This window comes from Amblyraja radiata, chromosome 12 (assembly GCF_010909765.2).
Source record: "Amblyraja radiata isolate CabotCenter1 chromosome 12, sAmbRad1.1.pri, whole genome shotgun sequence".
Lineage (NCBI taxonomy): Eukaryota > Metazoa > Chordata > Chondrichthyes > Rajiformes > Rajidae > Amblyraja > Amblyraja radiata.
The window spans coordinates 44625878-44653490 of NC_045967.1; the positions used below are offsets into that span (position 1 = coordinate 44625878).

Sequence of the window (27613 nt, forward strand, 5' to 3'; positions counted from 1 at the left end):
GTCCCGACCCAAAACATCATCTAATTCTCCAGAGATGCTCCCTGACCCGCTGAGTTACTCCAGCACTTTGTGTCGTTTCTTGTAAACCAGCATCTGCAGTTCTTTATTTCTACATCTCAAAAGAATAGATGTTTGGGGGAATTCCAAAGCTAAAGGACTAGGTTGTTTAAAGCAAAGCGAGAGAAATTAAAATCATTAATCCAATTTCCTGGCATGAATATATATATATATATATATATACACACACTCTCTTATACATTCATCTATTATATATTTCATTTTGTTTGAAGGTCCATGCTACAAACAGCAATGGTCATCCATACACTAGAAGACCAATGGTCATACATACTCTACACAATAGGGATAATGAACAGAAGACCATTAACCTACAAAACTGAAGGTCATTGAAATGTGGCAGGAAACCAGAGCACCTGGAGAAAACCCAAGCGGTCGCAGGGAGATGGTACAAACTCCGCACAGACAGCACTTGTAGTCAGGATCATACCTGGGACTCGGGTGGTGTGAGGCTGCAACCCTGTCACTACACCACTGTGCCACACATATTGGCATGGCAGAGATTCGGATGGGTGGACAGAGACTCTGGGAGCTGTTTCCCTTTGTTAATCCATGAGCATCACCAATGGAGTTTAAGTTCATAGTTCATAGGTTCTGGGAGCAGAATTAAGCCATTCGGCCCATCAAGTCTACTCCACCATTCAATCATGGCTGATCTAACTTTCCCTCTCAACCTCATTCTCCTGCCTTCTCCCCATAACCCCTGACACTTGCACTGCCTGCCTTGTGGGTGCCAGCCTTTGATTCGTTGCTATACCAACACCACACGCAGAAACGCCACGATTTTTTCCATTTCGGTAGAGATTTCACTTTTCATTCCAAGTATCCACTCCTGATTAAATTTTGTTGTGTTTATGTACACATTTTTTAATAAAATCCTTCCCCCCCCCCCCCCCCCCAAATTTCAAAATGTTAAAAAAAAACAGCTCTCACCCATAACATGTTGGTTAACGTTCCATCGTGTGATGTCACAATGCCCAATGCTCACAGATGCAGTTGAATCTGTCAACCTCTGCCTTACAAATATCCACTGACCTGGCCTCCACAGCCTTCTGTGGCAATGAACTCCACACATTCACCACCCTCTGACTAAATAAATTCCTCCTCATCTCCTTTCTAAAGGTACGCCCTTTGGCCTCTGGTCCTAGACTCTCCCACGAGTGGAAACATCCTCTCCACATTCACTGTATACAGGCCTTTCACTATTCGGTAAATTTTAATGAGGTACCCTGATCATACGGACAAGGCAGTGAAGCTGGGGCCTCCTCCGGGAATATATCGGGTGTCATTTGCTGCATTACCGCCCGGTTCTGAATTTGTTTTAATGAACTGTTCCTGTACATTTAAATACACTCTGCAGGGCGCTGCTTTAAAATGTGCTACTCATAACACATGCCCTTCCAACACGCCCTTAAGCAATTCACAACTGGCTTAGGATCCAAGCAACTTGTAACGTACCCCACCAGCATCCTTTAAACTTGGAACAGTTAACACAGTTCTGTTTCTTGTCATTAGCAGGATCTAGCACTCCAGTTCCACAGAATCAAAGGTTTCAGACAAAAAGAACTCCTTTACGGGAATAATCTTGGAAGGGTTACGTCACTGTGACATCTAAACCATAGCTTCTAAACCAGCTATGTTTCAAAACCCATCTTATTTTTCTCAATGATGAGAACTGACAACTCTGTGCTAAAATCAATTCGACTTATGGACACAAAATGCTGGAGTAACTAAGCGGACAGGCAGCATCGCTGGAGAGAGGGAATGGGTGACGTTATCGGGTCGAAACCCTTCTTCAGACTGAGCGTCAAGGGAGAGGGAGTCGAGAGATACGGAAGGGCAAGGTGTGAAAATGACAGATCAAAGCAGACGATGATAAGGAAATGTAGAATGGTTCATTGTTTGCTGAGGAGAAGGTGACAACGTGGCATACAATCGGTAATATTTAATCAGGAGGACAGTAGAACTAGTCGGAGAACTAGCTTAGACTCCCTCACCCCTGACTCTCAGTCCGAAGTAGGGTCTCGATCCGAAACATCACCCATTGCTTCTCTCCAGAGATGCTGCCTGACCCGCTGAGTTACTCCAGCTTTTTGTGTCTATCTTTGGTGTAAACCAGCATCTGCAGTTCCTTCCTACACATTCAGTCGTTGGTCAACCAGCTGACTTCACCAGCATGGGTGTGGAGCACCACAATCAGCCTAGCCAGAGGGGGAGGAAAAAACTCAGATGGAAGATCTAGAAGAGCCAAGAAAAATGACTGACTCACTTTTAATGGAAGATTGTGCTGACATTCACTGTCTAGACTTACGCAGAACGAATGATAAGGCACTGAAGAAATCTAGCGCAAGGGGGCTGTCGACTAATATAGCAAAATAATTCTCAAGGTAATAGGTGGCAAAGGTGGACAAGTTCAAAGGAGGAAGAAGAGTATCCATTATCATATTGAGGAACAAATGTACAAATTCCAGTTGCGGTTAGTCAATTAAAACTACTGCAGAGATCCCACTCACAGGCACCTCTTTCTGACCCTTCCTGTGTCATACAGCGTGGAAACAGGCCCTTCGGCCCAACTTGTCCATGCTGACCAACATGGCTGTGGAAGACTGTTCAGTGACTTAAATAAAGGTATTGCTCAAGTTAAAGCTTCTAAGGCTACAGTGAAATATGAGGAGAAAGTTTATTATACAGTATATTTGTTCCATGGTTGGTTTACAACAATCTTTTAATTGGCCAGATGGTCCAAGAATCTCACAGGTTGTAACAGCATAAAGACTATCAGAGGGCAGTATTTTTCTTTAAACATAAATTTAACATACATGCACATAAAGTGTGTAACTTTATAATACCCTCACTGGAATGGCCGCAGGTAAGTTTGCAGCTAGGACACTGTAAATAGAGTCACAAAAAGTAATTCATCTTTGCATGTCAGTATATTTGCAATGCATCGCACTCCACCCTTCAGCATTGATTTCATTGAAGGCAGTAAAATAATTTGTGTAAACCTTAACCCATGGATTGTGGTTTAAACTTGTAATCTCCAGTAGTTTATGGGAATTACAGGAACTCCAGGAGACTTTGGAGCTATGTGTCGGAAGGAACTGCAGATGCCATTAAACCGTAGACACAAAAAGCTGGGATAATTCATCAAGTCCACCAGCATCTCCAGAGAAAAGGAATATATGACATTTTGGGTCGAGACCCTTCTTCAGACTGAGTCGGGGGGGAAAGGAAAACGAGAGAGACGAGAATCTGTGGAATTGTCTGCCACAGAAGGCAGTGGTAGCCAATTCACTGGATGTTTTCAAGAGAGAATTAGATTTAGCTCTTAGGGCTAACGGAATCAAAGGATTTGGGGGAAAAGCAGGAACGGGGTACTGATTTTGGATGATCAGCGATGATCATATTGAATGGTGATGCTGGCTCAAAGGGCCCAATGACCTACTGCTGCACCTATTTTCGATGTTTCTATGAGAGATTGTAGACAGTGATAAAGAGAGATATAGAACAAATGAATGAAAAAGGCATCAAAAGGCCTTTTCATCTGTTCTATCTCTCTACATCACCATCTTTATCTCTCGTTTCCCTTTCTCCTGACTCTCAGTCTGAAGAAGGGTCTCCGACTTCAGAGCAATACCTGGCTCACTGCAAGTGTGAGGAACCCTTCAGTAGCACAGCAGCAGCATGTGCACCCACTTGTAACCTGCAGCTTGAATGTTCGTTCTCAGGAAGGTAGAGTTGCAACATTTCTCAGGTGGCTCATATTCTTGCACGAGCTTACAGCTGGTAATCAGAGATGGATTTGGTATTGGCAAATTATTCTCATGTGCACGGAGATACAGTGAAAAGCTTTGTTTGCTCTCTAGTCAAATCGTACCTTACACGAGCACAATCAAGTACCACGGGTAGTGCAAAGAGATAAATACCAGAGTGTGGAATAATGTTGCAGCATTTTAGCGTTAAAGTTATGGAACAAAATTGCTCGGTCCACAATGAGGTAATTTGGAAGATTGGGACTACACCGTGTAGACGACAGCTTCTTCCCCATTGTAGGTCTGATAACAGTGGGGGGAAAGCTGGTACTAAATCTGGTCATACGTGCTTTTATATCTTCTACCCGACAGGAGAATGGATGCGAGGGAATGAGCAGGATGAAGGTTGCCTGCTTTCCGGAGGCAGCATGAAGCCATACATGGAGTCAACAGAGGATAGGGGGGAGGGGGGATGGAGGATGCGTGCTGGACTGGGCTACATCCACAATTCTCTGCACTTTTGTGCAGTCTTGCGCAGACTGTTCCCAAACCACACTGTTATATTTCTTGATTAGTACGGATGTCAGTGGTTGTGGAGAGAAGGCAGGAGAATGGGGTTAGGAAGGAGTGATAGATCAGCCACGATTGAATGACAGAGTAGACTTGATGGGCCGAATGGCCTATTTCTACTCCTATCACTTATGACCTGTTATGCATCCCGATAGGATGCCCTCTACAAAGCGTCTATAGAAGTTGGTAGTGGTCGTTGGAGATATGACAAACTTCATTATTCTTCTGAGGGAGTGGAGACATTGGTGTGCTTCCTTAACCATACCTTCAAGGTGGTTGGTCCAAGACAAATTGTAGGTCATATTTACACCTGGGAACTTGAAGCTCCACATTGGCATCATGGACGCTGATTAGGGCGTGTACACCAACTCACTCCCTGAAGTCAATAACTAGCTCATTGGCCTTGCCGACATGGAGGGAGAAGTTGTTGTCTTGACACCATGTTACTAAACTCTCTATCTCCTTCCTGCATTGTTAGAGATCTAGCCCATTAAAGTGGTGTCATCTGCAAACTTGTAAACGGAATTAGAGCAGAACCTGGCCACACAGTTGTGAGTGCATAGGGAACAAACGTCCTTGCTGGTGCATCCACTGGTGTTGAGTATTTCTCCCCAAACATGCCCACAGCTGGATTATATAGGCCAAGAACAACAATCAAATTAACATTTCCTTCACGTGTAATATGAAATTAGGCAGGCTAGAAACGGTAATCAAAGATGCATTTCTCACACTATACATAGCAGCTGATGCACAGATCAGAAATATTCCGGGTCCGAACTATAATTAGCTTCATGTCACTAACAACCAGTTATCAGTTACAGAGATAGGTTGAATAAGTTAGGTCTTTATTCTCTGGAGCGCAGAAGGTTAAGGGGGGACTTGATAGAGGTCTTTAAAATGATGAGAGGGATAGACAGAGTTGATGTGATCAAGCTTTTCCCTTTGAGAATAGGGAAGTTTCAAACAAGAGGACATGACTTCAGAATTAAGGGACAGAAGTTTAGGGGTAACATGAGGGGGAACTTCTTTACTCAGAGAGTGGTAGCGGTGTGGAATGAGCTTCCAGTGGAAGTGGTGGCGGCAGGTTCGTTGGTATCATTTAAAAATAAATTGGATAGGCATATGGATGAGAAGGGAATGGAGGGTTATGGTATGAGTGCAGGCAGGTGGGACTAAGGGAAATAAGTTGTTCGGCACGGACTTGTAGGGCCGAGATGGCCTGTTTCCGTGCTGTAATTGTTATATGGTTATATGGTTATATGGCTATATGTCCCCTCCAGTATCGGAGAAATCCATTATGTTTCTTGGTCCTGCTTGCTGTCTGAACCACTAACTGGATTCATGGCCATTTTAGAGCTGGTTGCAATGGTGAGGGGACCATTCCCCCACGTGCTCCGACCTTGACCCATTCTTCACATTTTAGTCGACCCGGTGGTTGTTAGTGGGCTATTTGCTGCAAGGATCAGTCTGGGAGATGATGAGACCACAATCTCCTTTAGCAAAGCTCCCATGTACACTCAGTTACCCACCACTAAACAAACAGACCTTGTAAGAGGATCATGAAATGAACCATTTGCGCCTCCGTTTTTCAACAAATAAATCATGCATGAAAGAATGATTTACACCCGTCTTAATGCGCTTGTGTTCATTTCTAATGGGAATTGGTTCGGGCACTTACTGTCACAAATCGCCAACAAAAATAAGACAAAGTGCTGGAGTAACTCAGGATTGCTGGAGAAAATGGATAGGTGACATTTCGGGTCGGGACCTGCTTATCCTTCCAGTGAATTTGAAGGTGGTTCCAGAAGCTGAGTACTCTGCATAAGGCAATGCTACAGATTTGAGTCAAATGAACAGAAGGGTGACATTGTACATTCAGCGCAGCTGCAGTTGAAGAAAATAGAAGCAGATTCTACCACCACCAGAGCCCCATCCCACTTTGCATCTTCTAAGTATCCTCCCATCCCTTTTTGTTTAATTAGATCAATGACATGATCTCCTGGTAATTGTCAACTAACAACATTTTTCTGAATTTGTGAAAAATATTGCATGCCAACTTGCTTTGTAAGGCTATCCTACAGCCTGGATGATTAATCTTAATGTCCCTGTGTATTTTAGCAAGAGATCTTTCTAGTGAGCAGGCAACAGGCATGAGAGTAAGCATACAGGTACAGCAGGCAGTGAAGAAAGCGAATGGCATGTTGGCTTTCTTTGCGAGAGGATTTGAGTTTAGGAGCAAGGAGGTCTTACTGCAGTTGTACAGGGCCCTGGTGAGACCGTACCTGGAGTATTGTGTACAATTTTGGTCTCTTAATTTGAGGAAGGACATTATTGCTATGGAGGGAGTGCAGCGTAGGTTCTGTAGGTTAAATCCTAGGATGGCGGAACTAACATATGATGAAAGAATGGGTCGACTGAGCTTGTATTTGCTGGAATTTGGAAGGATGAGAGGGGATCTTCTAGAAACATATAAAATTCTTAGAGGATTGGACAGGAGTAGATGCAGGAAAAATGTTCCCGATGTTGGGGGTGTTCAAAACCAGGGGTCACAGTTTAAGAATAAGGGTTAGGGCATTTAGGAGTGAGATGAGGAAAAAACTTTTCACCCAGAGAGTTGTGAATTTGTGGAATTCTTTGCCACAGAAGGCAGTGGAGGCAATTCACTGGATTTTTCAAGAGAGGAATGGGCCTGTCCCACTTAGGCGATTTTTCAGCGGCCTGCCGGCGAATGTCAATATGCCGGCAGTCGCCTGAAAAACCGAGAACTGAAACGGCGACTGTCAGAATGGAACACACACACATCGCAAATGCAGGCGCCAGGGCAAATTGGGAGAGCGTTGTCTGAAATTCACAAGGTGCAAAGCCAAGTTGATACAGACACACACCATGATGAACAGAAAGGTTGGCACTGTAATTAAGGCGGCTAGCACAGTGTACGGTAAGTCCTTTAAAAGAGGGGAGAAAGGGGAAGAGGGGGGGTAGAAGGAGTGGAGCCAACTTTTAAGAAGCCAGACAACTTTTATTAAACCAGAGATACACAGCTGTGAAGTTTAGCGGGCATTTAACATTATCGGTCGGTTATCCTTGGTTATGAAAACTCAATTTTTCCCCCAATGAGCCAATGAAAATGCCCGGTCAGCAAAGGCGATTAACTAAAACTACCTACAACCACCTCGACTACCCATAACCACATGGTGACCCCACTACAACTGCACCCACGACTACAGGATTATCGATTTTCTCCATGGCGACCAATTTTTCAATATGTTGAAAAATTTGCTACGACCATACTGAGGCCGTGACTAGTTCCCAGAATGCGGAAACTCCTCGCTACCATGAAGGAGACTCACCAGAGACCACCAGCGACCATGTGGCAAGCGCAGAGTCTCCTGCACTCGCCTAAAAAGTCGCCCAAGTGGGACAGGTCCATTCGATTTAGCTCTTGGGCCTAAGGGAATCAAGGAATATGGGGAAAAAGGCGGAACAGAGTACTGATTTTGGATGATTAGCCATGATCATATTGCACGGCGGTGCTGGCTCGAAGGGCCGAATGGCGTACCCCTGCACCTATTTTCTATGTTTCTATGAAATGAAAGGGAAAAGGGCGTGGAGGGGTTCAAAAGAGGGAAGAAGCTCTTACCCTGAAATTAAATCTCAACTTGCACTATCTATCTAGTGATGTCCGTATAGCGTGGTCTCATTTAAAAGACGTTCTCAATGATTTTGGCACAGAAAAGGGCCAAGTTACGTCAGCATTTTGTGTCTATCTTCGATATAATCCAGTATCTGCAATTCCTTCCTGCACATAATAACCAAAGACATTAATTTGCAAACAAGTTACATTTACCAATGTAGCAATGAGGAAGTTCCAAGAATGTAACAAGAAACTGTATTGTCAACGATAAACAAAGACTTAGCCGATTAGTCTAATCAATGTTCCTCTTTTTATATTCTGTAGCTAGTCACACAATTTCACAATGTTAAAAAAATTACAATTAAATGTAGCATCTGCCATCCCCAGGAGGAATGTGTGAAACTTGCCAGGTTTCAGTTTCCATGGATTCCTGTGCTTCACTACTGTGTGAATTTAACTTGCTAAAAGCAGCCTCAAACAGATTGATGGCTCACCCACTGAAATGTCTTTTCCAAAGATTCAATTTGAATCCAGACTTGCAAATTACCTGTGCCTTTCAAATTACTCCATGTCCTCCGGTGTTACTGTTCTTGGTAAGACGAAGAAACTTGTCAACTTCCAAATTAATCTTCTATAAATCCTAAAAATAGCAGTGGTCTATCGTAGCTAGCTCCTTTGGATTCTTAAAAGCAGCAATTGCATTGCCTCTCAACACTCTTCTTTCAACCAAGCAGGATAGACTACACACAATGGTCTGCGGAATGTGTAGGAAGGAACTGCAGATGCTGGTTTAAACCAAAGATAGACACAAAATGCTGGGGTAATTCAGCAGGTCAGGCGGCATCTTTGGAGAGAAGGAATAGGTGATGTTTCGGGTTGAGACCCTTTTCAGACTATACAGAGATACTGCCTGCCCCATAAGTACTCCAGCTCTTCATGTCTAACTTTGATCATAAGATCATAAGTGAACCGAGCAGAATTAGGCCATTCGGCCCATCAAGTGTACTCCACCATTCAATCATGGCTGATCTATCTCTCCCTCCTCACCCCATTCTCCTGCCTTCTCCCCATAACCTCTGACACCCGTACTATTTAAGAATCTATCTCTGTCTTTAAAATATCCACTGACAGCCTCCACAGCCTTCCGTGGCAAAGAATCACCATCTGACTAAATAAATTCCTCCTCATCTCCTTCCTAAAAGAACGTCCTTTAATCGTTAGGCCATAACATCTAGTACTAGACTCTCCCATGAGTGGGAACATCCTTTCCACTTTTTTTTGGTTTTCTGTTTTTTTTTTTAGTATGTCCAAATGTGTGTTTTAATGTCTCTTGGTGTGTCTTGTGTGGGGGGTGGTGAGAGGGGGAACCCTCTTTCGGTCGCCTCCTCCACGGAGAGGCGACTTTTTCCATGTCGCCTCCCTCGCGGCCTAACACCAAGGATTGGCACGGCCTTTCCCGGAGTCGGGCCCGGAACTTCAGCAGCGGGCGCAGCGTGGACATTTCATCGCGGAGCGTGGCGAACCCATGCCGCGGTCTGTTACAGCCTGAAGCCGCGGTCTGCAGAGCTACTAGCCGCGGGCGCGGCGTCTAGAGCCTGGGATCCTTCGTTGGGGATCCCCGGAGAAGAAGAGCTCCGACCCGCTGGACAGTGGCCTACGTTATCTTGAAGCTGCAGCCTCCGGTAGGGAAGCACCGGTTCGGGACTTACCTTTCAGACGAGAGGGCCTGTACATCTGGCCACCCACAGCGGCGACTGCGGAGGATTATGGTCCTGACCACGGGGGAACAATTGTGGAAGACTGACTGCGCTTTGTGCCTTCCACCACAGTGAAGAATGAAGTGGTGGATGTTTGTGTTAAATTTTTATTGTGGATTGTGTGTTCTTTTTTGATTGTACTGCTGCTGGCAAGCTCATTGCACTGCACTTTATTGTGTATGTGATGAATAAATCTGATTGATTGATTGATCCACTCGATACAAACCTTTCACTATTCTGAGCACACTATTGGTGGACTTTCTCCACATTTGGAGGTGACAAGTTATTCCAATGAGATTTTTAGGCATTCTCCATTCTTCAGGGTCAACTGTCAAGCCTGGGCATTGCAGCAACTCTACCGCTGCACCACTGTGCCGCCCAGCTCTCCCATCCTAATGTCCACCTTTCCCCCCATGTCCATAATGTTTGGGACAAAGACCCATCATTTATTTATTTGCCTCAGTACTCCACACTTTGAGATTTGTAATAGAAAAAGAAAATCACATGTGGTTAAAGTGCTCATTGTCATATTTTAATGAAGGCCATTTTTATACATTTTGGTTTCACCATGTAGAAATTACAGCAGTGTTTATACATAGTCCCCTCATTTCAGGGCACCATAATGTTTGGGACACAGCAATGTCATGTAAATGAAAGTAGTCATGTTTTGTATTTTGTTGCATTTCCTTTGCATGCAATGACTGCTTGAAGTCTGTGATTCATGGACATCACCAGTTGCTGGGTGTCTTCTCTGGTGATGCTCTGCCAGGCCTGTATTGCAGCCATCTTTAGCTTATGCTTGTTTTGGGGGCTAGTCACCCTCGGTTTTCTCTTCAGCATATAAAAGGCATGCTCAATTGGGATCAGATCGGGTGATTGACTTGGCCACTCAAGAATTGATCATTTTTTAGGTTTGAAAAACTCCTTTGTAGCTTTAGCAGTATGTTTGGGATAATTGTCTTGCTGCGGAATGAACCGCTGGCCAATGGGTTTTGAGGCATTTGTTTGAACTTGAGCAGATAGGATGTGTCTATACGCTTCATAATTCATTATGCTACTACCATCAGCAGTTGTATCATCAATGAAGATAAGTGAACCAGTACCTTCAGCAGCCATACATGCCCAGGCCATAACACCCCCACCACCGTGTTTCACAGATGAGATGGTATGCTTTGGATCTTGGGCAGTTCCTTCTCTCCGCCATACTTTGCTCTTCCCATCACTCCGACATAAGTTAATCTTCATCTCATCTGTCCACAAGATCTTTTTCCAGAACTGTGGTTGCTCTTTTAAGTACTTCTTGGCAAACTGTAACCTGGCCATCCTATTTTTGCGGCTAACCAGTGGTTTGCATCTTGCAGTGTAGCCTCTGTATTTCTACTAATGAAGTCTTCTGCGGACAGTGGTCATTGACAAATCCTCACCTGACTCCTGAAGTGTTTCTGATCTGTTGGACAGGTGTTCGAAAAATTTTCTTTAAATTATGGAGACATTTCTTCTATCATCAGCTGTGGAGGTCTTCCTTGGCCTGCCAGTTACTTTGAGATTAGTAAGCTCACCAGTGCGCTCTTTCTCCTTAATGATGTTCCAAACGATTGATTTTGGTAAGTCTAAGGTTTGGCTGATGTCTCTAGCAGTTTTATTCTTGTTTCTCAGTCTCATAATTAATTCTTTGACTTTCATTGGCACAACTTTGGTCCTCATGTTAATAAATAGCAATAAAAGTTTCCAAAGGTGATGGAAAGACTGGAGGAAAGTCTAGGTGCTGCGAGCTCTCTTATACCTGCATTAAGGAGGCAATTAAACACACCTGAGCAATTACAAACACCTGTGAAGCCATGTGTCCCAAACATAATGGTGCCCTGAAATGTGGTGGGGGGGACTATGTATAAACACAGCTGTAATTTCCACATGATGAAACCAAAATGTATTAAAAAAAACCTTTAATAAAATCTGACAATGTGCACTTTAACCATATGTGGTTTTTTTCTATTACAAATCTCAAATTGTGGAGTACAGAGGCAAATAAATAAATGATGGGTCTTTGGCCCAAACATTATGGAGGGCATTGTATATAGTTTCATTACTTTATTAAATGTTTTCAGCGTCTGGTGCCAATGAATTAGATTTTCTCCTTCTATATCGTGTGAGGAAATGCAAGACAAAGCCAGTGAGGCAGCTAAGTTCGTTTGTTGGCGGGCTTAACGTACACGGGAAGCGAGTGAGGCCAGATTGTGCCTGGAAACTGTGACAGGCAGCTGTCAGTGCCGCTGCTCTGAAGCAGGAAAAACGCATCAGAAAAACAATTTAACAGTTGGCAGGAGAAGAGTGGCCAGGGAGAGATGCACAGTTAAGAATGGGAGCAAAGAGGGGAAAGATGAATTAGTGGCACGGTGGCGTGTCGGTAGAGCTACTTTCTCACAGCGCCAGAGACATGTGTTCGATCCATTGGGTGCTGTCTATACGGAGTTTGTACGTTTTCCCCGTGTGTTTTCTCCGAGATCTTCGACTTCCTCCTACACTCCAGGTTTGTATGTTAATTGGCTTGGTATAAATGTAACATTGTCCCTAGTGTGTGTAGGGTAGTGTTAATGTGCAGGGGTCGCTGGTCGGCGCGGACTTGGTGAGCCGAAGTGCCTGTTTCCGCGCTGCATCTCTAAACTAAACGAAGATGCTGCCTAGCCCGTCGAATTACTCCAGCAATTCATATCCATCTTCAGCATAAACTAGCATTTGCACTTCTTTCCTGCAGATATAACCCAGCAATTTTGGATTTGGTCTTGCAAGCTTCCACAAACCGAAAGGATTTGTTTTGAGAAATATCAGGCAATTTCACCCGGACAAGAGTAAAACAGGAAAAACTTAGAAAGTGCACCGTGAATGGCAAACTAACTACACCAAATTTCTTTGTTAAATAGTTTCCATTGAATGTTCACACAAGTGGAATATGAGGACTTGAAACAAAACAAAAGCGGTGTTCCACTGCCTGAAATCTTGGGAAGGCTTTGAGATGTAACAGTATGTATGCCGGGGTTGTACTCAATATAATACAATAATTCACTATGGCAATGGTCGGAAATTGGCATCCAAGAAGGTGACCATCTTTCAGTGTTCAGAGGGGCAGCACCATTGTTACAATTAAAAACATTTCTGAAGTATCAAAGCTTTCGGGAGAATGCTTTGTGATTCACCCCATTACTCTTGATCTAATAATTGGTTGTTCAGAGGATGCAGGATATTATTCACATCAGAACCTCAGTACCAGGCAATGGACAAAGGCCAATCTTTTCCAAAAAACAGACACAAAATGCTGGACTAACTCAGCGGGACAGACAGCGTCTCTAGCGAGGAGCAATGGGTGACCTTTCGGGTCAAGATCCTCCTTCAGACCTGAAACACCATCCATTCCTTCCCTCTCGAGACGCTGCCTGTCCCGCTGAGTAACTCCACCAGGACGTGTCTATCACAGGAACTCCTTCTGCACACTCCACTCACACTTATTAAAATCTGCACCTTTCAAATGTTTTAGGAAAATAGTATCAATTATTAGTGCTCAGGCCTCTTGCTCAGCTGGTTCGAATACGGCCTGGGGTATTACGTCCCTAGGTAATATGTCCTATTTGTATTTTACAGCAATGTTTTCTTCCGGGAGAATTTGCTTTATGCCAAAGAGAAGTGGAGAAAATAAAAAAAATTTTTTACTGCAAGGGAGATTCACCATATGCAAAGAAAAAACACTCATCCGCTCATACCTCAATTGCTTGACAAGATTTATAACTCAATTTAACAAAACAAGTTAGTAACTCAGAAGAAGCCGCGACGAGACAGTGGAGCAGACAACAAGAGCACAGTGGTCTATTTTGTTCACCAAGACACAAGAATGATATTGAAGCATGAGGGGGGGTCAAGCAAAGAAGAGTCACAAGACTGACACCTAGTGTTGAAGCTTTGAATTATGAGGAAAGATGACAAAAAAAAATTGGGGCCCAGAAATTGTATCACAAGGCATACTGATTAGTGCAAAGACTATTCTTTGGGAGTGTAATCCAGGCCTTGCCACATGCTTCATGATGTTCTTTCTGGGTACTAGGGTGTCTGAAACGATGCATGAAGAAGGGGCTTGACCCAAAACATCACCCATTCCTTCACTACGGAGACGCTGCCTGTCCCGCTGAGTTACTCAAGCTTTTTGTGTCTGTCTTCGATGCACATGAGCACATGCATACCATTTATGTATGGGAGTCATTTCTGTGATTTACATGCATGCAAGTAGCCTGCAGAATGGCCCAGCGACTTGTGGACAGGCAGCTCCACAGAACACTGTCTCACTTCATTGTGATTTAGAGATGACCTGTTTGACCACAACCAGATTGTAGATTTGAGCATAGCAAGTCTATCTCAGCTACATCCTCTCATTGGAATATTTACCACGGTGAAGTGCATGACATGTTGGATAATTCAAAGGTACTTTATTGACAGGTGTCTCCAAATACAGTGACATTATTTTTTTGGCAGAAAGTTCAGTGACAATCTGACTATACATTATGCATAGTAGCGCAGCGATAGATTTGCCGCCTTATGCCCCTGTCCCACTTAGGAAACCTGAACGGAAACCTCTGGAGACATTGCACCCCACCCAAGGTTTCCGTGCGGTTCCCGGAGGTTGCAGGTAGTGGAAGCAGGTAGGGAGACTGACAAAAACATCCGGGGACCTCCGGGAACCGCACGGAAACCTTGGGTGGGGCGCAATGTCTCCAGAGGTTTCCGTTCAGGTTTCCTAAGTGGGACAGGGGCATTACAGTGCCAGAGACCTGGCTTCGATCCTGACTACGGGTGCTGTCTGTACGGAGTTTATACGTTCTCCCCGCGACACCATTAGTTTTCTCCGGTTCCCTCCCACGTCCAAAGACGTACAGGTTTGTAGGTTTTGGCTTTGGTAAGAATTGTTAATTGTCCTTGCTATGTAGGATAGAGCTACTGTTTTGGGTTCGCTGGTCAGCAGGAACATGGTGGGCTGAAGGGCCTGTTATCGTGCTGCATCTCTGAACTGAACCAAACTATACTCAGTATAAGAGTGCTTGATGGTAGACCACACTGGTTCCGTAAACCACACTGCAGCTGTACACAGGAATCGCCACATCTTGTATCCTTCAAGTCCAAATTTTTAAAATATAATAGATTTTTTAATGCGCTAATGACACTAATGCACACACAACAGAGAATCAGGTGAGCAATGGAAAACTGCAGCAGTAGACCTTTAAAATAAAGCATTATCCTGTCCTTTGCACATCATTCATTTAATGTGACTGCCCAGAGGCCTTGTAGTTTTCAGCTGTGAAAGGAACTACTTAAAGGATGACACAAAATGCTGGAGTAACTCAGCGGGTCAGGCAGCAGGTAAGGAGAGAAGGAATGGGTAACGTTTCGGGTCCCGCAGACCAACTCCAACATTTTGTGTCTATCTTTGGTTTAAACCAGCACTGCAGTTCCTTCGCACATACTTAAAGGATGAACTCAGTAGAGTATAGCAAAGTTTAATGACATGGAAAAAGTAAAATCATTATTTTAAATTAAACTTTGAGAGTTGAAGAAGGGTCACAGTTTCAAACAAGAAATTTAGTAAAGGGATCAACAAAAAGAATGAAACACCGGATATGAGTAGTGAAATCCTAGAGTTATTGAAGAAACAATTAGACGCTACATCGAAGGTACTTTAGGGACATTCTAGGTAGAACAGCTCAAACAAAGTAAAGCATCTTCCTCATATATTAATATCTTGGGACCTTAAAATCTAACAATTCTGGTTGTTTGAGTCAATAAATTATTGCATCTAATAACTTTAAGCATTAAATCCAGCGCCAAAATTGGATGTTTTTACACCAAAAGAGTTGTCTCTGCAATCAGATTCAAGGGAGAAAGCTATTTAGAAAAACTGTGTTTTTTCTAAAAACAATCATTCTTTGCTCACTATTTCAATGAGCTATCCAATACATTCCGATTAAATTCTTATTCCAGTTAGTGCAGCCTGTTCAAAGCACTTTATTAAAAACACTGAATCAACTATTTTAATGCATATATTTCATATCAGTAATTCAAAAACATTTAAAAAAAATGCATGGACATATTCCAGGAACAATAAAAGCATTCGAGTTAATTCATAGGTTCTGGGAGCAGAATTAGGCCATTCAGCCCATCAAGTCAGCTATGCCATTCACTCATGGCTTAGCTATCTTTCCCCGCTGGAACCCACTTTTCTGCCCCATAACCCCTGATACACTCACTAATCAAGAATCTGTCACTATCCACCTGAAAGATATCCATTGACTGACCTCCACAGCCTTCTGTGGCAATGAATTCAACAGATTGACTACCCTCTGACTAAAGAAATTCCTTCTCATCTCCTTTGTAAAGATAGAACATCTCAATGGTACGAACATTGAATTCTCCTATTTTAGGTAACTACCTCCTGACCCCCCCCCCCCCCCCCTTTCCCTCCCTGATGCCTCACCTGGACTCCCACCTATTTCTTCCCTCCACCGCCCCCACACTTTCTTCAATTCTCTCAGTCCTGTCTCGCACCTTCTGTTTTTATCACTGTGCTTCGTTCCAACCTTCTGCCCATCAACCCATTCATTGTGTCCACCTACCATGCTTTGTCCCTCCTCTCCTTTCCCAGCTTTCTTCTCGCCCCCTGACTACAACCAGTCAGAAGAAGGGTCTCGACCAGAAACGTCACCTATCCATGTTCTCCAGAGATCCTGCTTGACTTACTGAGTTACCCTATTGTACATTAACCAGCATCTGCTGTTCTTTGTTTCTGTACCTTGAATAAGGTTCTCTGGTCATTGGGCATTTCTTTCATGCAGACTTTCCCAAATGTCTTTGCGAGCAATTCCCCCATTACAACAATCTACACAGATAAACATTAATGCCCATCCCCAATGGGTACTCACAGATGATGAAGTAATCCTGGCCCTTTTTGAACTCCAGCCCCCTGTAATTGGGGCTGTACTCCTGGAATTTGATAGTGAATTTTATATCCTTATCAGGTTTGCTACACGTGACCAGCAAGTGGGGGTTGATGATGGTTCTGCATGTTTCTGACTGGTCCCTGGTCACCAGGTACAACTTGTAATATTCATATTGGCCTTGATTGTTCGTTTTTGGGCAGATTATATCCAGCCTGTCACCAATTTCTGGGTGCAATACCAGGCCTTTTCCAAATTGGAACCTAGAAAAAGGAATAAAAAGAGAAATTAAACTTTAAACCAACATTTCCCAACATTCATCCACCACCAATGAAAATTCTATCCAGAGATGCTGTCTGAGTTACTGCAGCATTTTGTGTTTATCTTCAGTGTAAACCAGCATCTGCAGCTCCTTCCTCCATATTTAGACTGACTGCTAATGACAATATGCCCATTTCTAACTCTGTTGAACTCCATTTCCCAAATTGATATATTTGCCCTTTGGGGTCAATTTGTATTATTATTCAGCGTGTCAGGCAGCATCTCTGGAGAAAATAAATAGGTGACGTTTGGGTCGAGACCCTTCTTCCCGAACTGTCACCTATTTCTTCTTCTTCTCGAGAGAGAGATGCTGCCTGACCCGCTGAGTTACTCCAGCATTTTGTGTCTATCTTCAGTTTAAACCAGCATCTGCAGTTCCTTGCTACACATTATATTATTATTCCTCCAATTACATTTAGAAAACGACAGCATTTCTACGAACTGAGCCGAAATTTCACTTCTCCTCAAATCTTTTGGAAGAAAGCGAAAACACACAGCTTGGGATTATTGGGGAATATCACACCCCATTAAATCCAATTTTCTGTCAGTCACTCTGGAAGCATTCTAATGCCATTGTATGGTTTTCTTTCTTCAAAATCCACCTAAATCCCTTGATTCATGACCCATGGCGAACCAGTTTATCTGAGCTGGAGCAAAACCTGGGCCACCGCAATCACTCGTAAGCGTTGCAAAGAAGGAAACTAAATTAACCAGGATTCCCATTCCCAACGGCATTCTCGCGATTTCTTCAGGAACCTGCAGACTGGGTCTCACCCAACCATATATAGATGCAAAAAGCTGGAGTAACTCGGAGGGTCAGACAGCATCTCTGGAATAGTTGACCCGAAATGTCACCTATTCCTTTTTTCCAGAGATGCTGTCTAACCCGTTGAGTTACTCCAGCTTTTTGGGTCTATCTTTGGTTTAAACCAGCATCTGCAGATCCTTCCTACACATTCTCACTCAACCATCGTGCCAAAGTGATATCCCCATTGACGCTAACTATCCAGACTTGTGTTTGGGAAAGATGGCAGGATTGGAGCCATTACAGGCAGACCTACATCCTAAAACAGTTAATATTTTTTAACCAAGACAAATGAAAACCCACAAGATCAGAACTGAAGTGTAAATTAAATCAAGAAATATTCATAATTATGGTGAAAACAGGCTGCACCTTTATTACTATTTTCTATAAATTAGAGTTTCTCATGCATGCAGAATTACCAATGCCCCATGCTTATTACAAAATCATTGATTCCCAAGGAACAGAGAGCAGATTGTCATAAGGTATTTCATTCTTGTGTCTGCCTTCGGCAAATTACCATTATTTAATTAAATCCATAAGTAGATTGAATCACCGGCCTCCTTGCGATTTGCCTCCAATATTGAGGAAGTTTCACAAGGAGCCTGAGACCTTTGGGAATGAAGACAATTTTGCAAAAATTCTGCAGGGACCAGGATCACACATGGCAAATCGTTCAACATCACTTGATTACCCCCCCTCCCCATCCAGGAGAATAAACATGGGAAAATCTGGAATAAGCAGAAGTAATTGATGTTAATATTCCAATATGTCTTGCTTTCATATGACATGCATGAGCCCGACAATACTACAGCTTCAGCTCACAGGTTTATCATTGGCAGAACAGTACTTTGGAGCAACTTAAGGCCATGAAACAGGCCAAACAAACACTTTCTCAAGTCCAGGTAACCCACTAACATCTGGACAAATGTACTAGGATAGAGTCCCAGGTTAGATATGTATAGAGAAACAGGAAACAGGAGTGCTCTGGAAATTAACAAACTTTACTCCTGGCAATTAAAAGTTTAGTTTAGTTTGAGATACAACGCAGCAACAGGCCGTTCGGCCCACCAAGTCTGTGCCGACCAACGATCTCTGCACATTAACACTATCCTACACACTAGGGAAAATTTACATATATACCAACCAATTAACCTACAAACCTGTATGTCTCTGGAGTGTAGGAGGAAACCAAAGATCTCGGAAAAAAAACCCATGCAGGTTACGGAGAGAACATGCAAACTCTGTACATGTTTGTAGCCGTAGTCAGGATTGAACCAGAGTCTCTGGCGTTGTAAGGCTGCAACTCTACCACTGCACCACCGTGCCGCCCAAAGAATAATGGAAAAATAGGTGTAGCCTCCCTCCTATACAATTTGAAAAAGGCTGCAAAGTTCTCTCTCTGGGCACATCATAAGGGCAAAAACGACAGAATACCAGATACTACAATATCCCTCAGGGGCTGGGATAGCTAGCCAACATCTCATTATAACTCTGAATCAAGCAGCTTTACAAGTGAGTGCAGAGATACTTGGGCTGATCCATAGTAAAGTATCCGACTCAAGATTTCTTGATTTGGAAAAATATCTTTCAGTTTGTTTAATCTCAGACATTCTCTTTCACTGAATCTTCATTTATTGACCAGGGTTTGTTACAGAGTACCTTCCCCCCGCAGAGCAGCCAATACGTTGTAGAGTTAGGAACTCATGGTGAGATGGTATCATATTGGGAATGGGAATCATGCTAGATCCCTTCCTCAAGGTCTGGATACAAGGGCTAATTTCCTTCCATGGTCTTTAATTGACATTTGGTGGACCCTCAGAATTAGGAACAGAAATACAAATGCACCCAGACATGACTCAACAATTCCCTTCCAATGGCTTAACAGGAAAGGGGCAGAACCCAAGGTAAGATTCAGATTCACAGCTGAATTAGTTAATCATAGTTAAATAAAGGTCAGGTTGGGGATTGGTTGGAATTACCCTAAGTTATGGGTCAACTGAAATAAATAAATCATTCAGAAAAGTCGTCGCATATAGAAATCGGTTGGGACATGGGAGGTTTATCTATAAGTTCTCCCATAATTGACAACATCAAATTTCAAATATGGATTTGAACAACAGATTAAAGGAAACCCAATGCCTAGAGGGAGAAAAGAAACTAGAGAACAGTCCTGAACTATTATCTACCTCATTGGTGACCCACGGACTATCTTTGATCAGACATTTCTGCCTTTACCTTGCACTAAATGTTATTCCCTTATCATGTATCTATACACTGTAAATGTCTCAAATGTAATCATGTTTGGTCTTTCCACTGACTAGATAGCTCGCAGCAAAAGCTTTTCACAGTACCTCGGTACACATGACAATAAATTAAATTAAACTAAACTGAAAAACTGGTCTAAAGAGATAGATCCAGTGGAGTAAACAAATTGTGAATTATTTCAATGTGGGCACATCACATGTTCCAATCAACCAGTTTTATTCGCAAAAGGAACGGAGCAGTAGCTAGTTGGATTACGCCTTATTATTTTATATCCCCACTCCTCTACATAACTGGCACAATGCTTAACGTTTTGATGTTCCTTGGATTAAGGATTTATATGGACAGATGGCCAGCAAAAGCAAACCGTTTTAGTTCAGTATTTCATTTTACTTCCCCACACAAGCTCCAATGTGTTCTGATTATCATTTACAGAGAGCAGCCTGTGATTTGTTTTTCACAAAACGACCCATTAAATGAGCAGTAATTTTTTTAATGTCCCCCAGATCACAATTAAACACTTTAACGGGTCAGATATGCATGTTTTGCTTCGTCTGCTGGTGAGTACGAGGTTAAACAAACCATCTGGTAAACTTGTAACTGGATTCTGAGAACACTGTGGTAACCCTATCAGCCTTTGCCGAGTCCAAACATGACCAAGGGGTCTTATCAAATGCCGAGATCTACTTATACAAAACGGTCTTTGTCTAACGCTCCATTGTATGGTACAATATATAGTTTACCAGGTTTCTTATAACGTTCCTCACCAGAAATCAGGTGATATGCTGCTTTGTACAGGTATCAACATTATACCTGGTAACATATTGGTTTGCAACTGAAGTATTTGCCTTTAGAACCACAGCTTTTAATTGCACAAAGACCAAGGTCCATCAGTGTTTCATTGTTCGACACTGGGACCTTATTGCTTATAAGATGGCTGTGGGTTTCCATTTCTAGATAGGGTTATTAACCGCACTGATGGGAACTGATTGAGAGACAATTTTTTTCGTTTCATCTGTGTATGTAAGTACTCAGTTAAAATGACATTAAAGTAAATACTGAATACTGAATACTGAATTATAAATTCTTATGACCCGGACGTGTATATATTTTCTCAACATTGAGTAGACAGACATCTACCATCACATTACTGCATATCAAACTTGCTGGCACTACCACAAAGAATATATACAGAGACAATTAGAAATAAACACAGAACAAAGTGAACAGATAAGAAGTTTTGAGAGGAGATAAATTGGGTAGAAACTAAGATGGGATGTATATGGTTTCATGTGTTATCTATTTTATGTAAACAGAGACGATTTCTTGAAGAAATAATAATATATCCAAATTCTGGATGGCTGCTTTTGAAATGTCAGAGACTACCTGTGGTCTATTTGATTCTCAGGCTGCTGCCAATATCAAATATTACAATATAAGCTGTTTTGAATCAACCTTAATTTGATAATCATACAAGTGTTGTGATGAAGTGGACTATGGATGAGAGGCTGGCTTGAACCATGGATGAGGATGAAAGCCAATCACGTGCAGGAGAAGATGTCATCCTCCAGTGAAACAGATTACTGGTCCTCAAGAATGAATTTTCATTGATAAGCCACCTTTCACAAACCCGGGATGTCACAAAGTTCAGGAATAACTTCCAGCTTCTCCGATGGCCCATTTCTCTTTGGACCTCTGAGTCCCAAAGATGAACCTTCTTGTGTCGGTGTTTGAGGCCTGGGAGTGGAGCAGGGCCGTACAATTCCTCCTGTTCAAAGTATTCACACAACTGTGAACAATCTCAGTGGCATTTCAGACCTTTGGCAGATGAGACGGCATCAGAATCACCTGAACAGATGAAATACACTTGCCTCTGGAACATTCTAGAAAGCAGCAGCAGAAATAGAAAGACAGAAGACAGTGGTCAACAGTGGAACTACTACCTTCGAGCGCCAGAGACCAGGGTTCATTCCTGACTATGTCTGTGATCACGTGGGCTTTCTCCAGGTGCTCCGGTTTCCTCCCACATTTGAAAGATGTGCAGGAATGTAGGTTAATTGGCTTCTGTAAATTGTCCCTAATGTGTGGGATAGAACTTGTGTTCGGGTGTTTGCTGGTCGGCACAAACTTGGTGGGCTGAAGGGCCTGTTTTTATGCTGTATCTCTAAAACTAAACTAAAGAAAGCAGGCTAGAAGGCAAAATGAACCCAGCTACAACGGCTAAAATTAAAGATGCAGCCAAATAAGAATCTTCCTCAAGATATGGGCAGCGAAGTGGCACAGCGGTAGAGTTGCTGCCTTACAGCGCCAGGCTCCTGGGTTCGATCCTGACTACAGGTGTTTGTACGTTCTCCCCATGACCTGCATGGATTTTCCCTGGGTGCTCCGGCTTCCTCCCACACTGCAAAGGTTTGTAAGTTAACTGGCATGGTATAAATTAAAATTTGTTTTCCTAGTGTGTGGAGGATAGAGTAAGTGTGCGGGGCGCAAACTCTGTAGGCCGAAGGGCCTGGTTCCCGCACTGTATCTTTAAACTAATTTTTTTTTTAAATCAATCCACCACCATCGGTTAAGAACCCACAGGCTGCTTTTCTGGATTTCAAGTTCTCTAAGGGACACCCACTGATGTTCCTTATGCTGAACACATGTAGAAAGCAGCATGTCAGCGGCATGCTGGTGCTTCCGATGGAATCTTTGCTCCATCTGATCAAACCCCCAGTAATTTTCTTTGTCTGTCTTAATCCAAGTCTCCACTTCATTTTTCACTTTTCCCCTTCTCCATGTCCATGAAACCAGAACCGTGCCCATATGGAGCAGCTGTGACAAAGTTAATGCAACTGTGAAACACCCTCCATGACAGACATGTCACCAGACACTGTAAACGTTAATGCTGGTGTCACCTTCACAGCGACTGACAAAGCAGTGCCCTCGTGTAAAGATGCTGCAAGCCAGCTTTCAACAGCTGGCATCACTCAGTCATGGTGTCCAGGGAAATTGTAGCCTTCTCAGACTTTGACAAACAAAAAGTGTAGACAGATTGTACAGGGTCTGTAGATACTCACAGTACTGCAGCACTGTCTTCGTCTCCATCCTTCCCATCTCCTCATTATTTCCCCCCTCTAAACACAGATACATAGGGATTGACACAGAAATGTTGGAGTAACTCAGCGGGACAGGCAGCATCTCTGGAGAGAAGGAATGGGTGTCATTTTGGGTTGAGATCCTTCTTCAGACTCGAAAGGTCACCCATTCATTCTCTCCGGAGATGCTGCCTGTCCCGCTGAGTTACTCCAGCATTTTGTCTCTATCTTCGGTTTACACCAGCATCTGTGGTTCCTTCCTACACAGGTAAATAGGGACCATTTCCTTACTTTACTGCTTATGTATATCGAATACTACAGTAATTGTAAATATCCATGGCACTTTTCAACAACACATGATACTCAGGCAACATCAGATCATCCAGCCAGAATTGGTTTTAATATCTCCACTGCCACAAATATTAAATAATTTTCAGATGGCTGCTTAACTACTCTGCTTATTATCCTTTGCTTCAAGTAAAGCCTCCTTTACCAGTCCACTTGTCCACGTAAAGACTGGATAGACTCGGCTTGTACTCGCTAGAATTTAGAAGATTGAGGAGGGATCTTATAGAAATTTACAAAATTCTTAAGGGGTTGGACAGGCTAGATGCAGGAAAATTGTTCCCGATGTTGGGGAAGTCCAGAACAAGGGGTCACAGTTTAAGGATAAAGGGGAAATCTTTTAGGACCAAGATGAGGAAAACATTTTTCACACAGAGAGTGGTGAATCTCTGGAATTCTCTGCCACAGAATGTCGTTGAGGCCAGTTCATTGGCTATATTTAAGAGGGAGTTAGATGTGGCCCTTGTGGCTAATGGAATCAGGGGGTATGGAGAGAAGGCAGGTACAGGATACTGAGTTGGATGATCAGCCATGATCATATTGAATGGCGGTGCAGGCTCGAAGGGCCGAATGGCCTACTCCTGCACCTATTTTCTATGTTTCTATGTTACTTCACTAGTTAAGCACACAATTCCATTGCCAATACACATAGGTTAAATTAAACTTCCAGAATCCTGGTCGGCACGGTGGCGCAGCAGTAGAATTGCTGCCCTACACTGCCAGAGACCCAGGCTCAATCCTCATTACTGGTGTTGTCTGTACGGAGTTAATGTACAATATTCTCATGACCATATGGGTTTTCTCCGGGTGCAGCGGTTTCCTCCCACATTACTAAGATGTACAGATTTGAATGTTAATTGGCTTTGGTAAAATTGTAACATTGCCCCTCGTGAGTTGGATAGTGCTGGGGCTTGGCGATCACTGATCAGTGTGGACTCAGTGGGCCAAAGGGCCCGTTTCCACTCCGTATCTCTAAACTAAACTAAAAGCTGGTTCTCTTGTACAATCTTACACATCTGCAAATTGCACTGGCAATACTGAAGAAGCCATGAACATCATTTTTTTGCTCATGATTATGAATTAAAGAATGTGATCAACTTGCGATTCTTTTTGTATTTATCCTGCAGTGCTTCAAGGTAAACTTGTTTCAAAGACCAATGCTGGATGCTGGATGTATGCATGGTTGAACCATAATAGCTTCAAATAGGTATTCTGAAGTCTTGATGATAGCATAAACACTGGATAAATAATGTTCCAAAATGCACTAAAATATTAAAATCACTTTTTGATTTTTAACAGAACTCCTGATGACTTGACCCAAGATCCTTAATTAATTTTTTTTTTAATTGATTTTTAAAAATTAATCTAAAGGTTGATAGCTCAGTCAACAACATTGTACTGTGCTGAAACAAGGAAGTGCAGATGCTGGTTAGTACACAAAAGGACACAAAGTGCTGAAGTAACGCAGCACGTCAGGCAGCATCTCTGGAGAACACTCGAAACGTCACCTCTCCATGTTCACCGAGGATGCTTCCTACCTGCTGAGTTATTCCATCAATTGTGTCCTTTACTGAACTAAGTGCTCTTGCCACTTTTCATGATGAAACAATTATATGTGTACAAGCAAACTGGCCCACTAGTCTAGTTTAGAGATACAGCGTGAAAACAGGCCCTTTGGCCCACCGTGTCCGCACTGACCAACGAACACCCATACACTAGTTCTACCCTACACACTAGGGACAATTTACACAAGCCAAACAAACCTGTATGTCTTGGGAGTGTGGGAGGAAACCGGAACAGCCGGAGAAAACAAGTGCTGTCACAGGGAGAACGTATAAACTCCATACAGACAGTATGGAGCCAGGGTCTCTGGCACTGCAACTCCAGCACTGTGTCACCATAGAAGGTGGAATGGTGGAAGTGGTTTTTGATGGAGCACAAAGTCATGAAAAGTAAAAGATAAGGTCGCAAAATAGTTTAGAGAAGGGACAGGGCAGGACTCCTTAAGGCCACACCAGTTAATGGTTGGCTAAAGGAAAGAATAGGGGGTTGAGAGGGTTTGGGAGTATGGCTGAGGGAGGGGCTGTTCACAAGGACAGTTGAAGAATCGGCAGGAATAAAGTCACACAGGTATTTAAGCTTACAAGAAGTTACATTTGATGCATTGGAGGATAGAGTCAATTCAGTCAGGAACAGGGAGATGATGGAAAAAAAATATGGACCCAGATACTAATAGAGCATGCTTTTTGTGGGCAGCAAGGTAGCACAGCAGTAGAGTTGCTGCCTTATAGCGCCACAGACTGGGTTTGATTATGACTACGGGTGCTGTCTGCACTGAGTTTGCAAGTTCTCCCCGTAACCGCGTGCGTTTTCCCCGGGTGTTCCGGTTTCCTCCCACACTCCAAAGACAGATATAGGTTTGTAGGTTTATTTGCTTCAGTTAAAATTGCAAATTGTGATTACTGTGTAGGCTAGTGCTAGTGTACGGGGTGATTGTTGGTCAGCACGGACTCGGTGGGCCGAAGGGCCCTTTTCCACGCTGTATCTCAAACGTCGAAAGTCTGAAGCTGGACTGAGGCCTTTCATCTGCGTTTAGCCATGCGATGCAAGACTTGGAACTGCTTAATGTTAATAGTAGCTGCCTCCAGTGGAAAGATTTACACTTCCAACAGAAATCCTTCGCTGGGATTAATGCAAAATTCACAAAATGTGTTGGTAACGTGACTGCTTCTTTAAAACTCCAACAAATTCCTCCCCAAGGGCAGAAAACAGCATACTGCAAACAGGGAGATATAGTCAAAACACAGACAGCATGCACAGCAGCGGAAATATCAACATGTTAATATTAAACCAATCAGTTGTGAGTTGCATTATGACCTGATCCCTTGCCCAACATCCTACTTCAACATGCCTCACAGCCTCCATTGTAAGCCACACTCCACTCACAGTCTCTGCCAGTTTGTGCAGGCATCGACAGGTTTCCACTAATGCAAACAGAAGCAGGTTTCTGTGTAAATATTCCTTAACTGGTCCATTATCACTTTCCTGTCGCCACCCTCCCCGTGTTTACATTCCTGCCCACTGCCATTCTCTCTCGGATGTGAAAAGGTGAGGAGAGACAAATCCAGACACAAGGAACTGCAGGTGTTGGAATCTTGAGCAAAACACAAAGTGCAGAAGGAACGTAGTGGGTCAGGCATCACCTGTGGAGGAAATGGATAGACTGCATTTCAGGTTAGGACTCTGCTTTAGAGTATGTGTTAGACTAATCCGGAAGCTTCTCACAAGCTCCCAGGGAAAGGTGCTTTCCAACATTAGCAGAACAAGGCAAGTCAATCTTTTCCACTGTTTGTTCACTGTTCACTGAATGATAGTATTGCTTTGGCTCTTGCAGTTATAGACCAGACATGTGTCTCCCAGGCACGTGGATCTGTACTTTCTCTATCCAAGTGACTGTGAGGCACAGTACAATCCCTGGAGACACTATTTGAATGAAAGTGATCATATCTTCATAAAATGAATTGCTTTGTGCGCTGTTGTTGGTGCTTTACATGAAATAAAAGATCCCTTTCATTGAAATGCAAAATAAAATTTGCAGTTGGAAGAAATGTTAAATGGAAAGAGAAAATGTTGGGACTATTGGGCGACATAGCGGTGGAGTTGCCGCCTTACAGCGCCGGAGACCCGGGTTCGATCCCGACTACGGGTGCCGTCTGTACGGTGTTTGTATGTTCTCCCCATGACAGCTTAGGTTTCCAGGTCAGTGAGTCGTAGTCAGAACCTATTCAATTGTTAATTATTCATTGCCAGTGATGCCTATGGGGAAACAAAAGAAAGCACAAAGTACTGGAGGCACCATCCTCCATCCCTGAGAGCATGGTTGGGTGACATTTTAAGTCGGGATCCTTCTTCAGTCTTAAGAAGGCACCCGACCTGCAACAGTAGGTTCACTGTGATGGATGTTTGTGTGAACTAAATTGTGTGTATGTCTAGGAATTGTCTTTGTTTGTATGGCTGTGGAAACGGAATTTTGTTTGAGCCTCA

At 43.2% G+C, this 27613-nt stretch overlaps 1 protein-coding gene across 3 annotated transcripts in view; it reads right to left on the reverse strand.

The window, feature by feature from the left end:
- The window catches only part of LOC116979141 (ephrin-B1-like), a 201419-nt gene that overhangs the window by 60534 nt on the left and 113272 nt on the right, over window positions 1-27613 (reverse strand). For all 3 annotated transcript variants that reach the window (XM_033030656.1, XM_033030654.1, XM_033030655.1), the window contains exon 2: window positions 16742-17019. In XM_033030656.1, coding sequence (XP_032886547.1) covers window positions 16742-17019 — 278 coding nt within the window. The remainder of the gene's footprint in view (window positions 1-16741; window positions 17020-27613) is intronic.